This window comes from Lissotriton helveticus, chromosome 2_1 (genome assembly GCF_964261635.1).
Source record: "Lissotriton helveticus chromosome 2_1, aLisHel1.1, whole genome shotgun sequence".
NCBI lineage: Eukaryota > Metazoa > Chordata > Amphibia > Caudata > Salamandridae > Lissotriton > Lissotriton helveticus.
The window spans coordinates 1,984,705,191-1,984,723,637 of NC_136059.1; the positions used below are offsets into that span (position 1 = coordinate 1,984,705,191).

An 18,447-nucleotide genomic window follows, 5' to 3' on the forward strand; every position below is an offset into this window, starting at 1 on the left:
GTGGTGAACGCTGTCTTTTCCTGATCTTTGAGGGAAAGGGGCACCTGCCAGTATCCTTTGGTGAGGTCAATGGTTGTTATATATTGAGCCTCACCTAGATGTTCTATCATTTCATCGACTCTTGGTAAGGGATACCCATCTTGTTTTGAAACCTTGTTCACCGCTCTGAAGTCGATACAGAATCTCTTACTTCCATCGGGTTTTGGCACTAATACCACTGGAGAAGACCAATTACTCTTAGAGGGCACTATGATCCCTTCCTCTAACATTTTTTGTACCTCCTCTTTTATCACTGCCCGTCGGGCTTCGGGGACCCGATAGGGTTTTTGTTTTACAGTCACCCCCGGAATGGTCGGAATGTGGTGTTCAGCTAATGTGGTTCGCCCAGGTTGATCTGAAAAAATGGACTGATGTTTCAACATCAAGTCTTTCAGTTCGTCCTTCCTGGGTTCGGGAAGGTCGGGGTTCACCACTGCTTGCTCGATGGTATGAGCAGGAGGTGTAGCTATGGACACTGAAACAAGATTTTTAGGAGGAGAACCCAGCCACTTCTTTAAGATGTTAATGTGGTAAATCCGGGTTCGAGAAGGAGAAAGCTTCAGGGCATACGTCGTCCTTCCTATTTTCCTTACTACCTGAAACGGGCCTTGCCACTCCTTTCGGAGTTTGTGAGTAGAGGTAGGAAGAAGGACCAGAGCCCAGTCTCCTAGGTTCAACTCTCTCCATTTCTTGCCTTTATCGTAAAAGGTCTTTTGTTTACCTTGGGCTTTCTCTAACGTTTCATAGGACAAGGTCCGTAGCTTGTGTAACCGGGATTTCAGCTGCTGGGAGTAGTCTAACAACACTTCAGCGTCTTGTGACCCTGTTTTCTCCCAGCTCTCTCTGGTTATTTCTAATAGTGTTCCTTCCAAACAGTAACTCAAATGGTGAAGTTCCTAGACTGCTTTGGAATTGGCTTCTTAGTACATAGAGGGCCAGTGGAAGCAGTTGGTCCCACTGCTTACCGTCTCCGGACAACAGTTTCTTTAAAGTGGTCTTGATCAAACCATTGTACCTTTCGACTAGGCCATCGGTTTGCGGGTGATACACCGATATACGTAGGTGTTTCACATTTAGAAGAGTGCACACTTGTTTCATGAGCCGAGACACAAATGGTGTCCCCTGGTCTGTTATAAGATCCGTGGGGAATCCCATTCTGGCAAACAATTCCACCAGTTTCTGTGAAATGGCACTAGTAGTAGCAGCCCTTAAAGGAAACGCCTCGGGGTAACGTGTCGCATAATCAACTATTACCATGACGTATTGGTACCCCCTATGTGACTTTGGTAAAGGCCCTATGATGTCTACCCCTATTCTTTCAAACGGTTTCCCTATAATTGGAAGAGGGACAAGAGGGACTTTAGGAGGAATGTACGGGTTTCTTTTCTGACAAATATGGCATTCCTGACAGTATTTCTTAACCTGTGCATACACCCCTGGCCAATAGAAGTGTTCAACTATGGAGTTTGTGGTCTTTTCTGCACCAGAATGGCCGGCTAGAAGATGTGCATGAGCATAAAACATCACTTGCTCACGAAACATAGTTGGTACTATTAGCTGAGGGGTGGCCTGATTCTGTCCTACTCTATATAAGAGGCCGTTTTGCTCAATAAAACAGGGATAGGTAAGGTGGTTCTGGCCTTTATTGTCCTGGGCATTCTGCCAAGTAGTCGCCAAGGAGGCATCGTTTATTTGGGCCGCCCGAAGTTGGAATCAGTGGACCACGGTTCTTCGGCTCATAGTCCCTCCCGAACCCCCTTTCGACCCTGTTTTCCTAGGACTTCCGCCACCAGAGAGGAGAACCACTTATTATCTGTTCCTATAAGAAGGGATTCGGGTAGTTCCGGTAGTACTCCTAATTCACACTGTACTTGGGTTCCCTTTTCTGTTGTTAAAGTGACCTGGGCTAAAGGGTAAGTACACACATCTCCGTGTACACATTTTATCCGGACGGTACGGTCCAAGAGTACCGAAGAATCGCTCAGCGCGCTTTTCTTTATCACGGAGTGGCGACACCCTGAGTCCAACAAGGCACGGGTTTTCTTACCGTCTACTAAGACACTTACATAAAAGGCTGGTCCTGTCTCTTGTGCATATAGGATGGCACGAGGAGCATACCCGACCTCCATGGGTTCTTCTTCTTTTTCTTTCTTTTTGCGGCAGTACCTTGCAATATGTCCCCATTCACCGCATTCATAACATTGCGGACCCGTAAAGACCGGTGGTTCTACCTTCAGGGGTCTCGGCTTTATAGGAGAGGGTTCGCTTTGGTTTTTAAATGGCTTTTTGTCAGGTTTTATGGGGGTTTTGTTGACAACAGGTTTCTCGGTTTCACGGAACACAGGCCTGGTTTGGGCTCTAGCATAGGAGTTGGCCATTTCAATGGCGTGGTCTAAAGTCAACCCAGCATGCTGTCTGAGCCACCGCTGGGTGCCATAAGGCAATGCCTCAAGGAACTGTTCCAGATAGATCTTATTCATGACGTTATCCATGTTACCCTCTTGTGGTTTCAACCACCTGTCTGCTGCATCTTTCAACTTGTAGAAAAGAGTCTTAGGAGCGTCATTTGGGGTTCCTCTTTCTTGTCGGAACCGGATTCTATGCGTTTCATCATCAACCCCCAATCTGTCTAAGATTAGCTGCTTCACGTGTCCATAAGCGGCTGTTCCGTCTTTGTTCGCCAACTGGTATGCAGCCTGAGCTTCTCCGGTTAGGAGAGGTGCTAGGTAAAAGGGCCATCTCTCCCCTGGCCAGGCACTGGCCCGTGCCGCCCTTTCAAAATTCAGGAAGAATGAAATAGGATCATCCCCTGCGACGTACTTCTGGAGAGGTACTACTGCTCCAGGAGGGTGTGCTGCTCGGCTTTGACCCAAAACCGCCAATAATTGAGTTTGCCCTTCTGCCAGTTTAGTGAGGTGGTCAGCCTGTTGTTGTATAGCCGCAGTGAAGGTAGCTCTGTCACTGTCTGCTTGTTCGCTAGCTCTCCCAATTGCCCACTCCAGTTTGGACTGTCCTTCCATTAAGGCCTCCATTTTTTTTCAGATGGAAGACTCCTATCTGGCTCGCCACTTGTCACCTTTGGGTCACAAGAAGAGAAGGAGCCAACACTGGGGGCGATTTGTATGCCTCTTTTAATGGGGTAGTTCACAACAAACAAAAAGGTACTTGTCTTTAAGCAAACCCACAAATGTCCAGGACCCTTCCTTTGGTCCTCATAGTCATACAAAACAACAAATGTCCAAGATCCTTCCTTAGGTCCTCGGCTTAGTTCCTTGGCACGATGTAGGGTTCCCCAGCGCATGAAAGGAAAGGAGACAACGAGGCTTTAGTGTATTGTTTAAAGGTATATCGTTTTCTCAGAAAGAGGGGAAGGGTGTGAGGGAAGAGTCAAAACCACCACCACGCTAAACGTGACTCTTGTAACATACAAAAACCAACGTGGTGCCCTAGTGCTCTCTACCGTCTCCTACCCGGTCCCTCCCTTTTTAAACGGCAGGAATGAATGCAAACAAGCACGCACCTGGGAAAGCCACGCGTCCTCCTTCGCGTGGCTGGGCGAACCGCGGTGTCGTTGGCCTCCTGGCTTTGCAGCTGCCGACGTCTGTTTCTCCTCGGATTCCGTCCTGGCGTCTTCTCCGCTTCCGTTGCCGGGTCTCACGAAAGGCTCCGTCGTCTTTCCTCCGACTCCCGGTCCTATCGCCTTGGTCTCCGTTTCTGCACTCGGCTTCTCCTGGCATTGCAATTCCTCCTCCCACGACAGAGCGACGGCGTCTTCCTGGTTTGCGCAGATAAGGTCAGAGGTCGCACCAGATTGGTCCAAAAAGTCAGGTGGTCCAGAGGGGAGGCCCTCGTCACGAACACAGAGGCTATCCTTAAAGGGCCAGTAGTCCGCCTGTTGACAAGACGAAGAATCAGTTAGCCGGGCCGGGGCCGAGCCGGGGACCCCCTGACAGAGATGGAAATTAAAATGGTAGCAACATGAAATCAATAGTACAGAGTATAAATGTTACATAATAAACTAGCCAACAGTTGTGAATAGATGCCAACTGCACAACAACATGTCAAAGAAGAAAAAAGATCTCAAAAATAAATTCATGTTTACTCTTAAGGCAAAGGTAAGCACAGATTTGAAAAGAAAATGATCAGCTTAGTATATAGATTCACCAGTTAATACTATGGCGTGTGTTAAAATACATTTTACTACAGTGTAACAGAAGGCTAGAAAACTGTAAAATGCATGCATGTATACTCATATTATTATAAAAAACAGAAAACGAAATACAAGGTCTTGATTCACAAATTTGGATATCTGAGATCCAAGATTTATTTCCTCCTGTCTAAGATATTCATGTTTTGGAATTCATGAACCTTGAAATTAAATCAGGTGTAGATTTCCAGCAGTACATCTGCACTCATTCAATATTCTTTTCTTGTTGTGCAAATTCCAAATGTGCAAGGTTAGTGCACCTGCTTCCCATCAGACTTGGACCTTCTTTAATAAAATCTTCTTCTTTTTTTTTTTTTTTTTTCTTCTTTATTCTTTTTTTCGGCACTTTGCCATAAAAGATTGCACACATACATACATGTTAAAGAAAAAAAAATATACCATTTTTGCAATGTACAATCGCTAAAAATTAACACAATAAATAAGAGAATTAAAACACATGCCTGCATGGTTGGGTATACCCCCGTTGGATCGTACAAGAAAATAAAATCACTGATAGAATATCGGAAACAAACAGTTTGTGTGGACAGAATATCGTGTCAAAAATATCGAGGACCAAAATATTGAGAAGGTAAATGCAAATAGGTAAGTATAGGTTTACTATTCTTAACTCTACATCTAGGTACCTTGAAAATATATATATCGTCTAAGCACATACATGTGGAGTTAGTAAACCTACCTATAAAAACTTACCTTCATGATATGTTTGTCCTCAATATTCTTGACATGATATTTTGACCCACAATATTGATTCTCTGTCTAAACACCCCACAGCAAATACAAAGGCCTTCCCCTTTTCTCTGATTCTTCTCTTCTGTAGATAGTGTTCTACACTTATTCCCTAAATGCCTAGCTTTGTCATTGGAACTTATGTCTTCTTTTGCAGATCTACAGAGACAGGAAGATATATTTTGTTGGAATCTAATATCAGTCTTGGCTTCTCTGAATTTGTTTGGCATCAAATTGTAATGTGAGATCAATAAGTGCAGTAGTGGTTGTTTGTCTATTAAACAATTAAGAAAAAGCCTCCTTTAGACCTTTACAAAGGTTTTGGTCGAAGGTCACTGCTACACGCGCATCTGTCCAGGCTACCTCTGCAATTAACTGCTAGAAATGGCTACTAGATGGCACTAGCTTAAACCTGCTGTACAAATGTTCCACAGCTCTACAACAGAGAGCTTTGATTCAAAATTTAGGGAGTCACCCAAGCTAAAGTGTCTTTGCTCAAGTAATGTAACATAACAATGACCCTTGCCTAAACAATTGCAAATTGTTGAGGGTTTGCCATAAAGTGCAAAATACATTGAGCCATAAATGCTTGGAAGAGATATGGATATCCTGTGAACTTTTCAGGTTGCATTAGAACTGAGGATACATAAGGCGCCGCTCCTGCTTGACTTTACTAGATTACTCCCTCCTGTATCTGGGGTGGTATTGCTACTAGAAGATGCACTGGGATTCAGTCTTCTTCTCCTGGATGTTCTGGGAGGGTTGATTGCCTGGTTTAATTTCTCTAGGAACAATGTGTGCTCTCGATAAGCAACTTCAAGATCATCTTGGATCTTGCTCCTTGTGTGTGACATTGCCCAGGGGGATCAGGCCTCACACGCCATTTCATGGGGTCTGGCAATCCGTTATGAACACAGTGATTTGAGAGTTTGGATGTTGAGGCCAATCCCTCCGTCTTCCCCAAGAGGTCGACTCTACCCCTTGTACTGGGTCAAATATGTCAAGGAAGATCCAGACTAAGGAGAACATGGGGAAAGAGAGAGACACACACCTGCAGACTAGTGTTCTGCAAACCCAGAATGGATTTCTGGGGCACAGTCTATCAAGGCCAACCTACTGGTGAGGGAACACAACTTACTAGAGGGTTAACATGATAGCATAGACATTAGACTTAAAGGAAACAAATGCAAGCAGGGGGGACGCTGTAACCGTAACCCCACTCAGGAGCTGAAGACGATATGGCAATGCTGCATTGGGGAGAGAAGGCCCGGACAAGGAGACAAATGAACATGAGGGTAATAAAACAGGTAAGCACAAAAAGAAAGCAGGGGAACTAGAATACCATATGGAACTGAACGGGGAGAAAACAACAAAGGTGGAGGTATTGAACTAGCTGAGTGCAAACGGAAGTGAATAGTGAAGACCCCCAACAACTGCTTTTCTAGAACAAGGGAAATCTCTACAGATGGGGTATAAATCCGTGGTTTACCACTACTGACCCAGAGTGTGCCTAATTGTGCTGGCCCTCTGGTGGCTGTAGCTGCTCATGTGGGTCTGGGAAATGAAGATTTAGGGGTACAAGTGTGTATTTCTCACTGCCCAATGTGCTATCTCTTCCAATTTCCCAGTCTTCTGTATCCTAACGTGTCTTGAGACCTGATATCTCATTAAACCTAATGGCAGATATAACATTTTTCAATGAGCAAAATTTCATAAATAAAGAAATATTAATATCAATAAATTATCCATTCATACCTATATGAAAATGCTAGGTTGTAAAATCTGAACCTAAGAACACTGCCAAGAAATGTTTAAGCAAAAGCCCAGAGTCTCCAATCAAATGATGTAAATGTTTGAAATAAAACAACCCTAAATAAAAATCAAGTTAAAAAGTAAATATTACAGCATATAAAATGTGCCAAAACTTTGACAGTTATTATTTAAAAGTATTTATTTTCAAACAGTACCATGTGCATGTTTTAAGGTTCTTAGAACTATTGCATTGTTTGTTTGCCACATGATTTGTATATGGTAATAAAAAACGTACTGATCAATAACAGTCATAAAACACATATTATTTTCATCACAGCGCTATTTCACATGCATCTGAATGAAGGTGTTTGCAACAAATATAGTTCAAGTTACAGAAACAACATCTGTGATCTAACAACAGTCATCAAAAACCCCAAATGAACATTTTGGGTGACAAGATATTAAGTTTCAGACATGTCAAATATAACCACTAAAATAGCTGTATGTCGTTACAACAAATTTTTAATTATTGTTGCTATTTTATTTGGAAAATAAATGACAAAGCTTGATATTTCCCCAACTAAATTAAAATCTCATTACGTAAACAGATATTGAGAAAATATGCAAATTAGTCAGTGTATGCTTATGTGCAATTAAATAACAATATTATATTACATTTAGCATTTTGCTCTACGGAACGATAAAACATCTTGTGGGTCTGACAGTTTAGCACGTGTTTTTCATCATCATTTTTGCAACAGGTATGCAATCCGAGATAAAATTGCTTTATCACTAAACAAGCATGCATGCCTAAGTGCTCCCTGTGCAATTATAGAGCTGAAAAACACTACACGAACAATTAAAACTCATAGCACAAAATATATTTGAAAAGTTACTGTGCAAAGTCAGACCCTTCCCTCCATTTTAATTCGTTATGCACGTGTGTATAACTCAGTTTCTTGCCATATTATGCTCTGGCAACAGTTATGTGCTGTGCTGCTACTAACTTGTTTTTAGGTCTCGCCTAGGCAGCGCGCATACGCTGTTCTAGGAGAGGGCCTTCAGGAATCGGTCTTCACTTTTCAAGCCCTCGTGCTTGTGGCGGCAACCACCTTGCGGGAGCGAGCAGTGGTGCGGCCACGTTAATTCCAAACAGATGGTCCCCGCGCGTCGCTACTCGCTCCCGCAAGTGGATGCCGCCACAAGCACGAGTGCTTGAAAAGTGCAGACCGCTTGTTTTCATTGCCACAGATTTTCAAAGTTCACTATTCTCTGTCTTAGGTTTGTTTCTTGGGCATTCTTGTTTATTCTTGCCTTTACGCATGAACACATGCCCTCCTACACTAATTGTCACCGCTTGGCGAGATGAACGTCACTTACTTGAACCCAGCCAATGAGCCAAGGTGGAAAATGTATGCAGAATCTTTCATTTTATTGAATCTTTTTCTGAGTTTTTCTGTGCGCAATAGCAAAGGCATGCATATTTTTTCAGCAATTTTATGTTTTCTATGCATGGCTAGTCGTGCACGAGATCATTAACTGTTTTCTGTGATGGTGAATTTTTGTAAAACGACTTTGTTGGGGTAAATACAAATATGTTGCACAATAATTGTCGCAAAAGTAATTTTCACAAAGAAGTGGCAAAGAGATAAACAAGCATTGGCATAGCCAATAAGTCTCGCCTTTGGGACCTTATAAGTGTTTACCCATGCAACAGTTGATGTTGTTGCACCAAGGATATTGTGCTGGATAACTAAACACTTATAAGGTCCGAAAGACAAGACCTATTGGCTATGCCAATGCTTGTTATCTAGTGCTTTAGTACGGATTGCCATTGCTAAACACTGTACGTAACAGAAACTACTGTCTTAATTCTTGATGTATATTCTGTCTGTCTAATACGTTTCTGGACCACCTTCCCTCCATCCTTTTCTTCATGCAACGTCTATTTACATTTCTGAGATTTTTTCCAAACTTTTAGTTTTAAATATATTTCTCTAAAACAGAAACTGTCTCTGACCTCAATAAAGATTCAGTTGAAAATATATTTCAAGTCTTCACATGTATGTACAGCCATTGCATAAAACTAAAGTAACATTAAGAACCCAAATACAATCGTCCATAATCTTTCAAGATTATGAGTAATTGCTCATAGCATCACATTGAACCTATTAGCAGAGTACAATCAAAGGCTTATTCTAACAAACTTTCTTTAGCTTCCTTAGAGTCCAGTCAAATTCATATTACACTTCATGCTACATTCGTTTACCAATGGATAATAATCAGTTGAGATGGGAGTGACTGCACACTATGCATTGTAGTATTTACTCAATTATTTGTAAAGATTTCAGAATTTTAAGGGGGCACTCCATGATTCACGAGAATATACATCACAGTCTATGCAGATGTTAGATTTCCTTGTGCAAGATAGCTCTGTGAGTTAAGCACATATTGCTGACATCTTGTGTAGTGAGTTTGAACCCAGCAGTAGCCACTTCTCCTTTCATCTTTCCATGTTAAATATATTAAGTCAATTCAACTCAGTACTAGTAAGACTACTTGTTTACAGGGCTTTCACATGGCAAAACTGTGGTCGTGCATTTAATATAAGAAATAGGTGCTCTTCCAGCCTCATTTGAATAGTCAGCTGTTAAGGCAATCCAAAAAACATATTTTTGAGTTCATGAGCATTAATCCCTTCCTCCGTAAATGTGTGAATATTTTGACTTTTTCACGCTAAACTTCAACACTTATTACAGTCTTGAAAATATTGTAATACCAGCTTCATATTAAACATGACGAGTAAACGTAGCAAGAGATGGTGAGTCTTTGGAGGAGGGTTTAAGACTGTAGCCAAGAAATAGCCTAAAAATAGGAACAGCAATTCATTTGGCTGCAAATTTTCCAAAGCCGTGAGTATTTGTATTCTGCTCCATTGAGGTTGCTTCTCAATTTGGTTGTCCCCTCAGCCCATCAACCATTTGAAAGAGGCAACTTATTCACTGATCCCCAGCTTGCCAGGTGTTTCTTATGCACCCCATGTGGCTGTAAGTTGGCTGTTTCTGCTGCATTTGGGGTGCATTATCTTGTAACTCCTTTGGTAGTGGTCTGTTATGCTCAATTTTGTTTTTCTTGTATATTTGTTCACAATAAACATGGATGTAGCATTATCTTTGGTGTGCCATCACATTCTAGTGTTTATTTAATACAGCCACATCCAGTTGGCTCCTGCCCACGGTGTAAGGATTAAAGGACGGTAGTGATGAAGTCTGGGCGACTATTTAAGATCACCTACTTTTCGAGGCCTGATCTCTATACATTCCAAACCCATCCAGGGGCATAGCTTCAGGGAGGGTGTTTGAGATGTTCCATCACCCTAAAAATGTATTCCGTTGTAAATAGCTGGGTACAAGTGCTTTCATTCCGGTATAGTGAAATGTCTGTCCAATTCCACCAGAACGTTTTACATGCACACACTGATAAAAACACACATGCACTCGCTCTCTCTTCCCTATTTTGAAGGTTTTAAAAAATGTTGATTCGTTCGAAAATGTTGTGTTTTCAATGCCCCTAACATCCACACTCTTCTCTCTTTCTACTGCCCCTTAAGCCCCCCTCAAGTCCTGCTTCTCATATATTGTGGTGTAACAAAATATCCCAGAATGATAGTTGGGAAATCTAAATCTCACCCCCACCAATCTTTTTGACCAAGCTACACCCCTGGACCAATTCTTCTACTTTTGGCACTACATGGCCTTATACTTGATCATTTAACTCATATTCTAATGGCTCTTTTGCACTGGGATTTAACATCTTTGTTTAATTTTATAGAAAGTCACCACGATGGCGAGGCAGATCATAATCTGTGTAATCCTGTTATACGATGTTGCAGATGAGAATCGAATAAAATCATCCTTTCTCCAGGGGCTATGGAAACGGTTTAGAACAAAGGCTCTTTACAAACCTTCATGGTCTAAGCACCGATTGTACTGTGAGCCCGCCTTTGGAGATTTTCTGTTCGGATCATTCACATAATTATCATATTGTTTGTGGATGTAGCCATCTAAAGAAGAATGTGTTTTGCCAGTGCTATACCACACATGCATCATTTCAAAACGTTATTTTTTTAAAGTTGTTTTTTTCTATTTTTTTGGACTAGAAGTGCTGGTGGAAATGCTATTTGTAGCGACTGTCTAGATGCAATCACGAAACACTCTCGGACCGTCACTCCATACTTCCTTTATGCCCTTAATCTGTCTCTGTAGGCCCAGCCTAAGAGCGATTATTAACAATAAAGCATGAAACGGTAACAGTGAAAGAAGAAGGAAGCAAAATCGGAGTGATAGAAATAAAAGAAAGTAGGGGTAAAGGTGAAAAATGTACAGCCAAAATAAATAAAAGGTAACGTCAATCGTAAATTGTCCCTTTACAGATAAGGGACGCTGTAGCTGACATACACATAACCTTACAATCAGTGAAATAATTTGTATGGGATTCACTCAACAGCGGGCGCTGAAAGGCGAAGCCTGATGATGGACACGTCATCTCCGTGAACCTGGAAGTACTGTGGTTCTACGTTGATTCCTTTTCCTGTCATCGCAGAAGTCATACAGAACCACACCAGGCATGTGTTTTGATGGCGGCGCATGGTTTCTGGCTGCTTTGTCTGCAGAAATCCTGGGCTCCCTTCTGTCTAGTTTTCTGGCCAAACACTCCGTACCATTTCACCTCACGATTCATCGCAACTGTAAAAGCAAAAATCAAATCATTAACAGTATTTTTATGGGAAGTCCTATTGCCAAGACAATTTAGCAGTACTATGATCATGTTTCCCCCAACCTCTTTTTCCTTTTTTACATTCATAAAATCACTGATAAGTTATTTTCCTTGGGAAAGAAGAGTACCTAACCTATCCCAGAAAGTATGTGACACTGTAGCTGTAAAAACGAGCACTTTACTCCGTAAATGTGAATGTTGCTGCATATAATTGTTGAGACCTGGGAGGGCGCGCGACGCGGCAAACAAGATGGCCGCTCCCCCCTGAGCTCCGCGATTTCGGCGGCGCTTTATATACGAAGAGACCGCTTCTGGGCTGCATTTCTTGCCGAAAACGGCTGATTTGAGCGTCGGAACTGCCCCTCCATAACTGGGTATGTTTCTGTATGCCTACTTCGTTTTTTGAGGCCAGAATTTACACAAATGTTTTCTCCTCGGAAACGGCCGCCATTTTGTTTTTGTTTTTTCATCGTTTTTTGGTGATTTTTTTTCTCCAATGATTCTATTTTTCTACCTGCTGATGCTTCTTGTCTCCTGGCTTTGCTCCTTCAATTTTGCAGTGCTTCCATGATTATTTGACATCTAATATGTCGTTTTGAGTCCTTTTTGCTTATCCTCGGCTTGCTGGACCTCCGCTTCAGTTTTTTCTCTCCTCAACTTTTGACTTGTCTGTGCGCAGTTGCTTTTCTGCTTCCTCCGCACGCATCATTTCTTCATTTTTGCGCTCTGTTGATATCCAGTTTGACTCTCCTTGACGGTGGTCTCCATTTTTCACAGTCTCAGTTATTTTCTGCAGAAGACTTTGCAGCCTTTTACCATATTCCGTCGCTCCTTCTTTACCTCAAGCTGTTCCTCTCTCAGGCCTTTTCATCATGGAGCACGGATACGCCTCTAAGGCCTCTAATGTGGCTACCGCTACACGCAAAGACGCTGTTCCTGTGGGCAAACGCCTCAAGAAGGACCCACCATCTCCCTCCAAATCTCCTCTTCCTGTTACCCTTGAGGATTTAATGGAGGAACTCAAATTAATCCGCCCTTTTATAGCGGACACCACTGCTACATTGCAAAGGCTGGACGATAAGTGGTCCAACCTTGATAAACGGGTCACTGAAGTTGAACAGAAAATCAGTGACGCACAAGATGTTGTTGCCAAGGTGGATACCCTCACCAAAGAGATCCAAGTCCTCAAGATGACGTCTGAGGATTTGGAAAATCGTAATAGACGCAACAACCTTCGTATTTATGGTGTTCCGGAAAATTCTGAAGGGTCGGACATCATTTTATTCCTGAAACAACAAGTTTTACCGATACTCGGCCTGCCGAAACATGTGGATGCCAATATTCAACGAGCTCACCGTCTGGGTCCCAAACAATCTTCCACTTCATCGAAACCTCGTGGTATCATCGCCTATTTTCTCCTCCACTCCGACCTTATGACTATACTTCACTCAGCTAAACAACACAAGTAACTGATATGGTCTGGCCATAAACTTTTTTTCTCTCAGGATGTCTCCAAACAGACAGCGGCGCGTCGTAAGGAATTCCTGGATCCGCGGCCTACACTTCGATCCATGAACGCCAGATATGGCTTGATTCATCCTTGTTTTTTCAAAGTTACATACAAGGAACGGTCCTACAGTTTCGAAGACCCGGCTGACCTCCGCAAATTCATCCACTCCCACAGAGAGGACTCCATGGAACAAAGCAGCTCCTAATTTTTTTTTTTCTCTTTTATTGTTTCCTTTCTGTGTTTCTTTTATTGTCTGTTATGGCTTGTTGTTTCTCCTCACATCACCTCACTTTTTTTGTTCTCCTTTATTTCTTAGGTGCGTTTCCTGATGTTTCAAAAGTCCTCCTCTGCATTGTTTTGTTTTATCGTACGTCTCAGTCATCCCAGTATGCTGTTTTTTCCTGCATATCTGTTTGGTAAGTCTCCTTCATTTGTTCTTATGTCGTTCTCAGTCCCAGGTTCTCCGTGCATTTTTTCCTCTCTCCTTTGGTTCTTTCTCTTTCATTGGACTGTGTTTTCGACTTCTTCCCTTCTTTTCGGTCGTCTTTTATTGCTGCTCCCGCTCTCACCTCATTGTTTTTCTCTGTTACTTGTTCTGTATGGCTAGAACCACCTTAGTTCTTTTTGCCGTCCTTCTTTTCGCTGTCTTCTTTTGGGTTGCTTTTGGCTCCCTCTCTCCTCCTTCTTGCTTCACTTTCTTCTCCTTCCCTTTCCTTTTTTTACCCTGTTCGGCTTTTTCAACTTTATCCATCTTACTTTGCTCCTTTCCTCCTTTCTTTTGGCACTGTGATGTTAGTCATTCCTTCCCTTTCTCCTCCATTTCTATCTCTTCACTTCTTCTCATCTCACCATCCTATGATGGCCTTGCTGCCTTTTTCCTTTTGCTCTCTCTACTTGGGCTCCTCTACTATTTCCATCGTTCTTCTTTTTACTTCATCGTTTCCTTCTCTCCTTGCCATTTTCTCTATGTATTCTCTCTTTTTACCTGTATTACTCTCTCTTTTTACTTTCCTTTAATCTCCTCATATGAAAAGTTTCCGATTCATTTCCTGGAATGTTAAGGGTCTTCGTAACCCTATCAAGAAACAACGTGTCTTATCTCATCTTGCTCGTTTAAAATGTCAAATTGCCTTTTTACAAGAAACACATCTTTCTACTCAAGAGTTATCGATGTTACGTAGACAATGGGTTGGGGATGTTTTTTGCTCTCCTGCTATTAATCACAAAAATGGTGTTGTTATTTTATTTCATAAAGCGTTGTCTGTTCAAATTTTAAATGAAACTATTGACACTAATGGCAGGTGGCTGCTCCTTGATTGCATTGTAAATGATGTTCATCTCTCTCTCTGTAATGTCTATGGTCCGAATGGCATTGATTCTTCCTTTTGGAATGATTTCTCCTCCCTTCTCTCTTCTAATGCTAATGAGGATTTGATTGTTGGGGGAGATTGTAATCAATTGATGGACCCTTTTTTAGACCGCAAATCACAAGCTCGCTACATTCCCAACAAAATGCAAAAGTCCTTTTACAAAGCCATCTCCTCCAGAGGCCTTATAGATTCATGGAGGTTGTCCCACCCTGACTCTCTGGACTTTTCCTTTTTTTCCTCCTGTGCATAATTCCCTCTCCCGTATTGATTATATTTTTCTCTCCCACCATGCTTTCCAATTTATGACCAACTCAGAATTAGGCTCTATCCTCATCTCAGATCATGCCCCAGTTATTTTAGATATGGATTACCCCTCTCCCACGCCTCAGGCCCGCAGATGGCGCTTTAACAACTCCCTTTTACTTGATCCCACTTTCATTGAACACTTCACTCATTTCATGGATGACTTTTTCACTACTAACTTACATTCCACCTCTAACTTTCATTATCTTTGGGATGCTTTCAAGGCCACTGCTCGGGGTTGTATTATTGACTTTGTTTCACGTAAAAAAAAGAAAACGCTATCCCAAGCTTCCTCCTATCTAAAACGCATTAAAGAACTAGAACATCTTTACTACACTTCCAACTCTCATGACTCTCTGTCCTCTCTCATTTCCGCTAAACTGCAATTTAATAAACATTCCTGGGAATCGGCCTCCAATCAGCTTCTTCAATTTAATGCGAAGATATATGGTGGTCGTAATAAAGGTGGTAGGGCTCTGGCAAATTATCTCAAAATTAAAAAACAGAAATCGAAAATAGTCTCGATTAAGGATTCACATGGCTCGCTCCAGTCTTCCGACGCCAAAATTCTGGATTGCTTTGTTCAATTTTACTCTTCTCTTTATACTCCTGAGGCTTCCCCCTCTGCAGAGCAATTAGACTCTTTCTTTAATTCTGTCCCTAAATCTCCTAATCCTCTGTTGGATTTCTCTTCTCTTGATGCCCCGATTTCGGAAAAAGAAATTCTTGCTGCTCTCTCTTCTTCCCAAAGATAAGACACCAGGCCCTGATGGCTTTACTGTTCGTTTCTTTCTTCAATTTAAATCTATCTTGATTCCTCATTTTCTTCAGTTAATTAACCATTTTTTCTCCTCTGGTGAATCTAAAGGTTCTTTTTCGCAGGCTATGCTAGTCCTTCTCCCCAAGAAAGATAAGGACCCTTCCCTATGTAAAAATTACCGACCCATCTCCCTCATTAATACTGATTGTAAATTGTATGCGAAAATTCTGGCTTTACGGATTGGTTCCATTGTCCCCGATTTGGTTAACATTCATCAATCCGGCTTTGTTAAGGGAAGATCCATTACAGACAATTCTAGAACCCTTCTTAATATCATTCATCTTTCTGCTAAAATGGACAGTCCCTTGGCTGCCATTACTCTAAACGCCGAGAAGGCATTCGACCGTGTCAACTGGGATTTTATGTTTGGCGCCCTTCGCTGGCACGGTTTCAGTCCCACTTTTCTTAAATTTGTTCAGTTGCTTTATTCTGCTCCTTCCACTTCTATATGGATTAATGGTATGCAATCTGATTATTTTCCCCTTCATAGAGGAACCAGACAAGGCTGTCCACTTTCCCCCCTTCTCTTTATTCTGGCACTCGAACCTTTCCTTGAGAAAATTCGACAATCCCCTTCCTATTCTGGCTTTCTTTATAAAGATGTTGAGATTAAGTTTACTGCTTATGCAGACGATATTTTGCTTTACATTTCTAACCCTGTTGTTGCCCTTCCCGCTTTCTTTTCTTTATTACATGATTATTCCTCTGTTTCTGGATATAAGCTAAATATTGATAAAACTGAAGTCCTTCCCCTCAATAAATTTTGTCTTGTTCACATGTTTCAGGGTTCTGGTTTTCAATGGAACTCTGGTTCTATCAAATGTCTTGGCGTTTTATATGCTAACACTATTAGAGAAACTATCAAAATTAATCACTCCGATATCCTTAAAAAGCTCTCTTCTCTTATAGAACGTTGGTCCCCTCTTTTTCTTTCCTGGTGGGGCCGTCTCTCCACTATTAAAATGATGCTCCTTCCTATTGTGAACTTCTGTCTCTCCATGCTTCCTATCTCTCTCCCCCATTTCTTTTTTAAGTCTATCAATAGTCTTTTTTCCAAATTCCTGTGGAATAAGCATAAGGCTAGAGTCTCTCTCCTCCGTCTTCAACAACCTAAACATCTTGGTGGTGTTAATTTCCCCAATATCTCACGCTTTCATTCTGCTTTTACTCTCAAGCAAATTTGGCCTCTTCTTCTTGAATCCTCGTCTCCTCCTACTACGGCTTGGAGCTCTCTGGAATTGGCTCAACTTCACCCCTTCTCCTTCCTTATTGCCTCCAATCTCACTCAACCACCTGCCAAGCTACTTTCTCCTACTTTTAAACACTCCAAAGCTTTAACCCTTGCCCTTTTTCGATCATTCTCTGTACCATCTACTCTTCATATGAATACCCCACTTTGGTATAATAAATCTCTTAAATTACGCAAACGTGCGCTCTTTTGGAAGGAATGGATTGACAAAGGAATTCTCACTTACCAACATCTTATTTCTGATAATTCCTTATTACCCTTTCCAACACTTCGTGATTCCTTCGGTATCTCTAACAAATACTGCACACACTTTCATGAACTTCTGCCCAAACTATCCACTATTATCCTACACAATACTCCTTCATCCTCTTCACCTCCCCTCCTTGCCTCTCCACCTAACTTTCAGGTTCCTCTTAAGGCCTCTGCTATTTATAAATTACTTTCTCCCTCACTTACTGACAGGCCTAAAACTAATCTTGAACTTACCTGGGAATCGGACCTCAATCACACTTTCCCCTCACTTACCTGGGATTCTATTTGGTCCAAACTTCATTCCACCTCTCGTTCCGCTAGTACCACACAAACCCTTTATTTTTTTTATAATAGATTATTTTACACTCCCTGTGATTTGTTTAAATTTAAATTGTTAGACACTAAGAAGTGTTGGTCCTGTTCATGTACTCCTGGTGACTTTGTTCACATGTTTTTTCTTTGTCCTAAGGTCCAACTTATGTGGTCCCACATTTGGTCTACTCTTAATAAGATTTTATCTACTAATGTTCCCTTTGTTATTTCTTCTGTATTCCTGGGTGGTTTGGCCCCAGTTTGGGATGTCCCACTCCATACTCGTAAATTTATTGATCTTTGCATTGCTATCGCTTTTCAAATTATAACAACTAATTGGAAAGACACTACAAACGTGGTTTACAACGCTTGGTGGAATTTGCTCTGCCATCATCATAGACTAGATCGTGCATGTGCTTCTTCTATTCCATTGTTGATAAAACGTGATTTACTTTGGTCCCCTTTAACAGACTTTTTATCTAAAAGTGCCTCTTGATCACATGTTATTGTTATATTTAGTATTACGGTTATTATTATCACTGTGAACTTCTCTGTATTTCATACCTCTTTATTTCTCTTACCATAAATTTTTCTATTGCTGTTCCCCTTCCATCCCCCCTTTTTTCCCCTTTCTTTCTCTCTTCCTTCCCCACAAAATGAAAAGTTATAAAAGCATTTTCTCTTTGTATAGCGCTCTCCCCTTTTGGGGCCTTTCTTGTTTATTGGCACACTATTCTCCACAATTATTTTGACTCCTATTGCTCTTTATTTGTGCTATTGTACTGATGTTTTACATTGTTTTCTTCAACTCAATAAAGCTTTTCAAACTCAAAAAAATAATTGTTGAGACCTCAACAACTTTGTAGAGCATATCTATGCAAGCACCTTTGTCAGGCATCAGCAGTTCCACATTCACAGAAGCGTGACTCATGTATGCCATGCAGCGTGGCAGCAGTGATAATTGTGACACAAGGATGTCATGACAGCGTATGATCTAACTCTGATGTGAATGGCACATCTGATGTACTTTTGTACCTTCAAGGAGTGCGTGTACGCGCACAGAATTACATACATTTAATACTGCTTGAATATCCTCCCTATGTCCATTAT

At 41.5% G+C, this 18,447-nt stretch overlaps 1 protein-coding gene across 3 annotated transcripts in view; it reads right to left on the reverse strand.

Moving 5' to 3' along the window:
- The window catches only part of TMEM154 (transmembrane protein 154), a 316,513-nt gene that overhangs the window by 63,548 nt on the left and 234,518 nt on the right, over nucleotides 1-18,447 (reverse strand). Inside the window, exon 6 of one of the 3 annotated variants that reach the window (XM_078676934.1) lies at nucleotides 6,927-11,490. The exons of the other annotated variants lie outside the window; for them this stretch is intronic. Within the exon in view, the coding sequence (XP_078533060.1) occupies nucleotides 11,475-11,490 (16 nt within the window). The 3' untranslated portion in view covers nucleotides 6,927-11,474. Of the gene's footprint in view, nucleotides 1-6,926; nucleotides 11,491-18,447 lie in introns of those variants that run through there. 3 annotated transcript variants of the gene reach the window in all.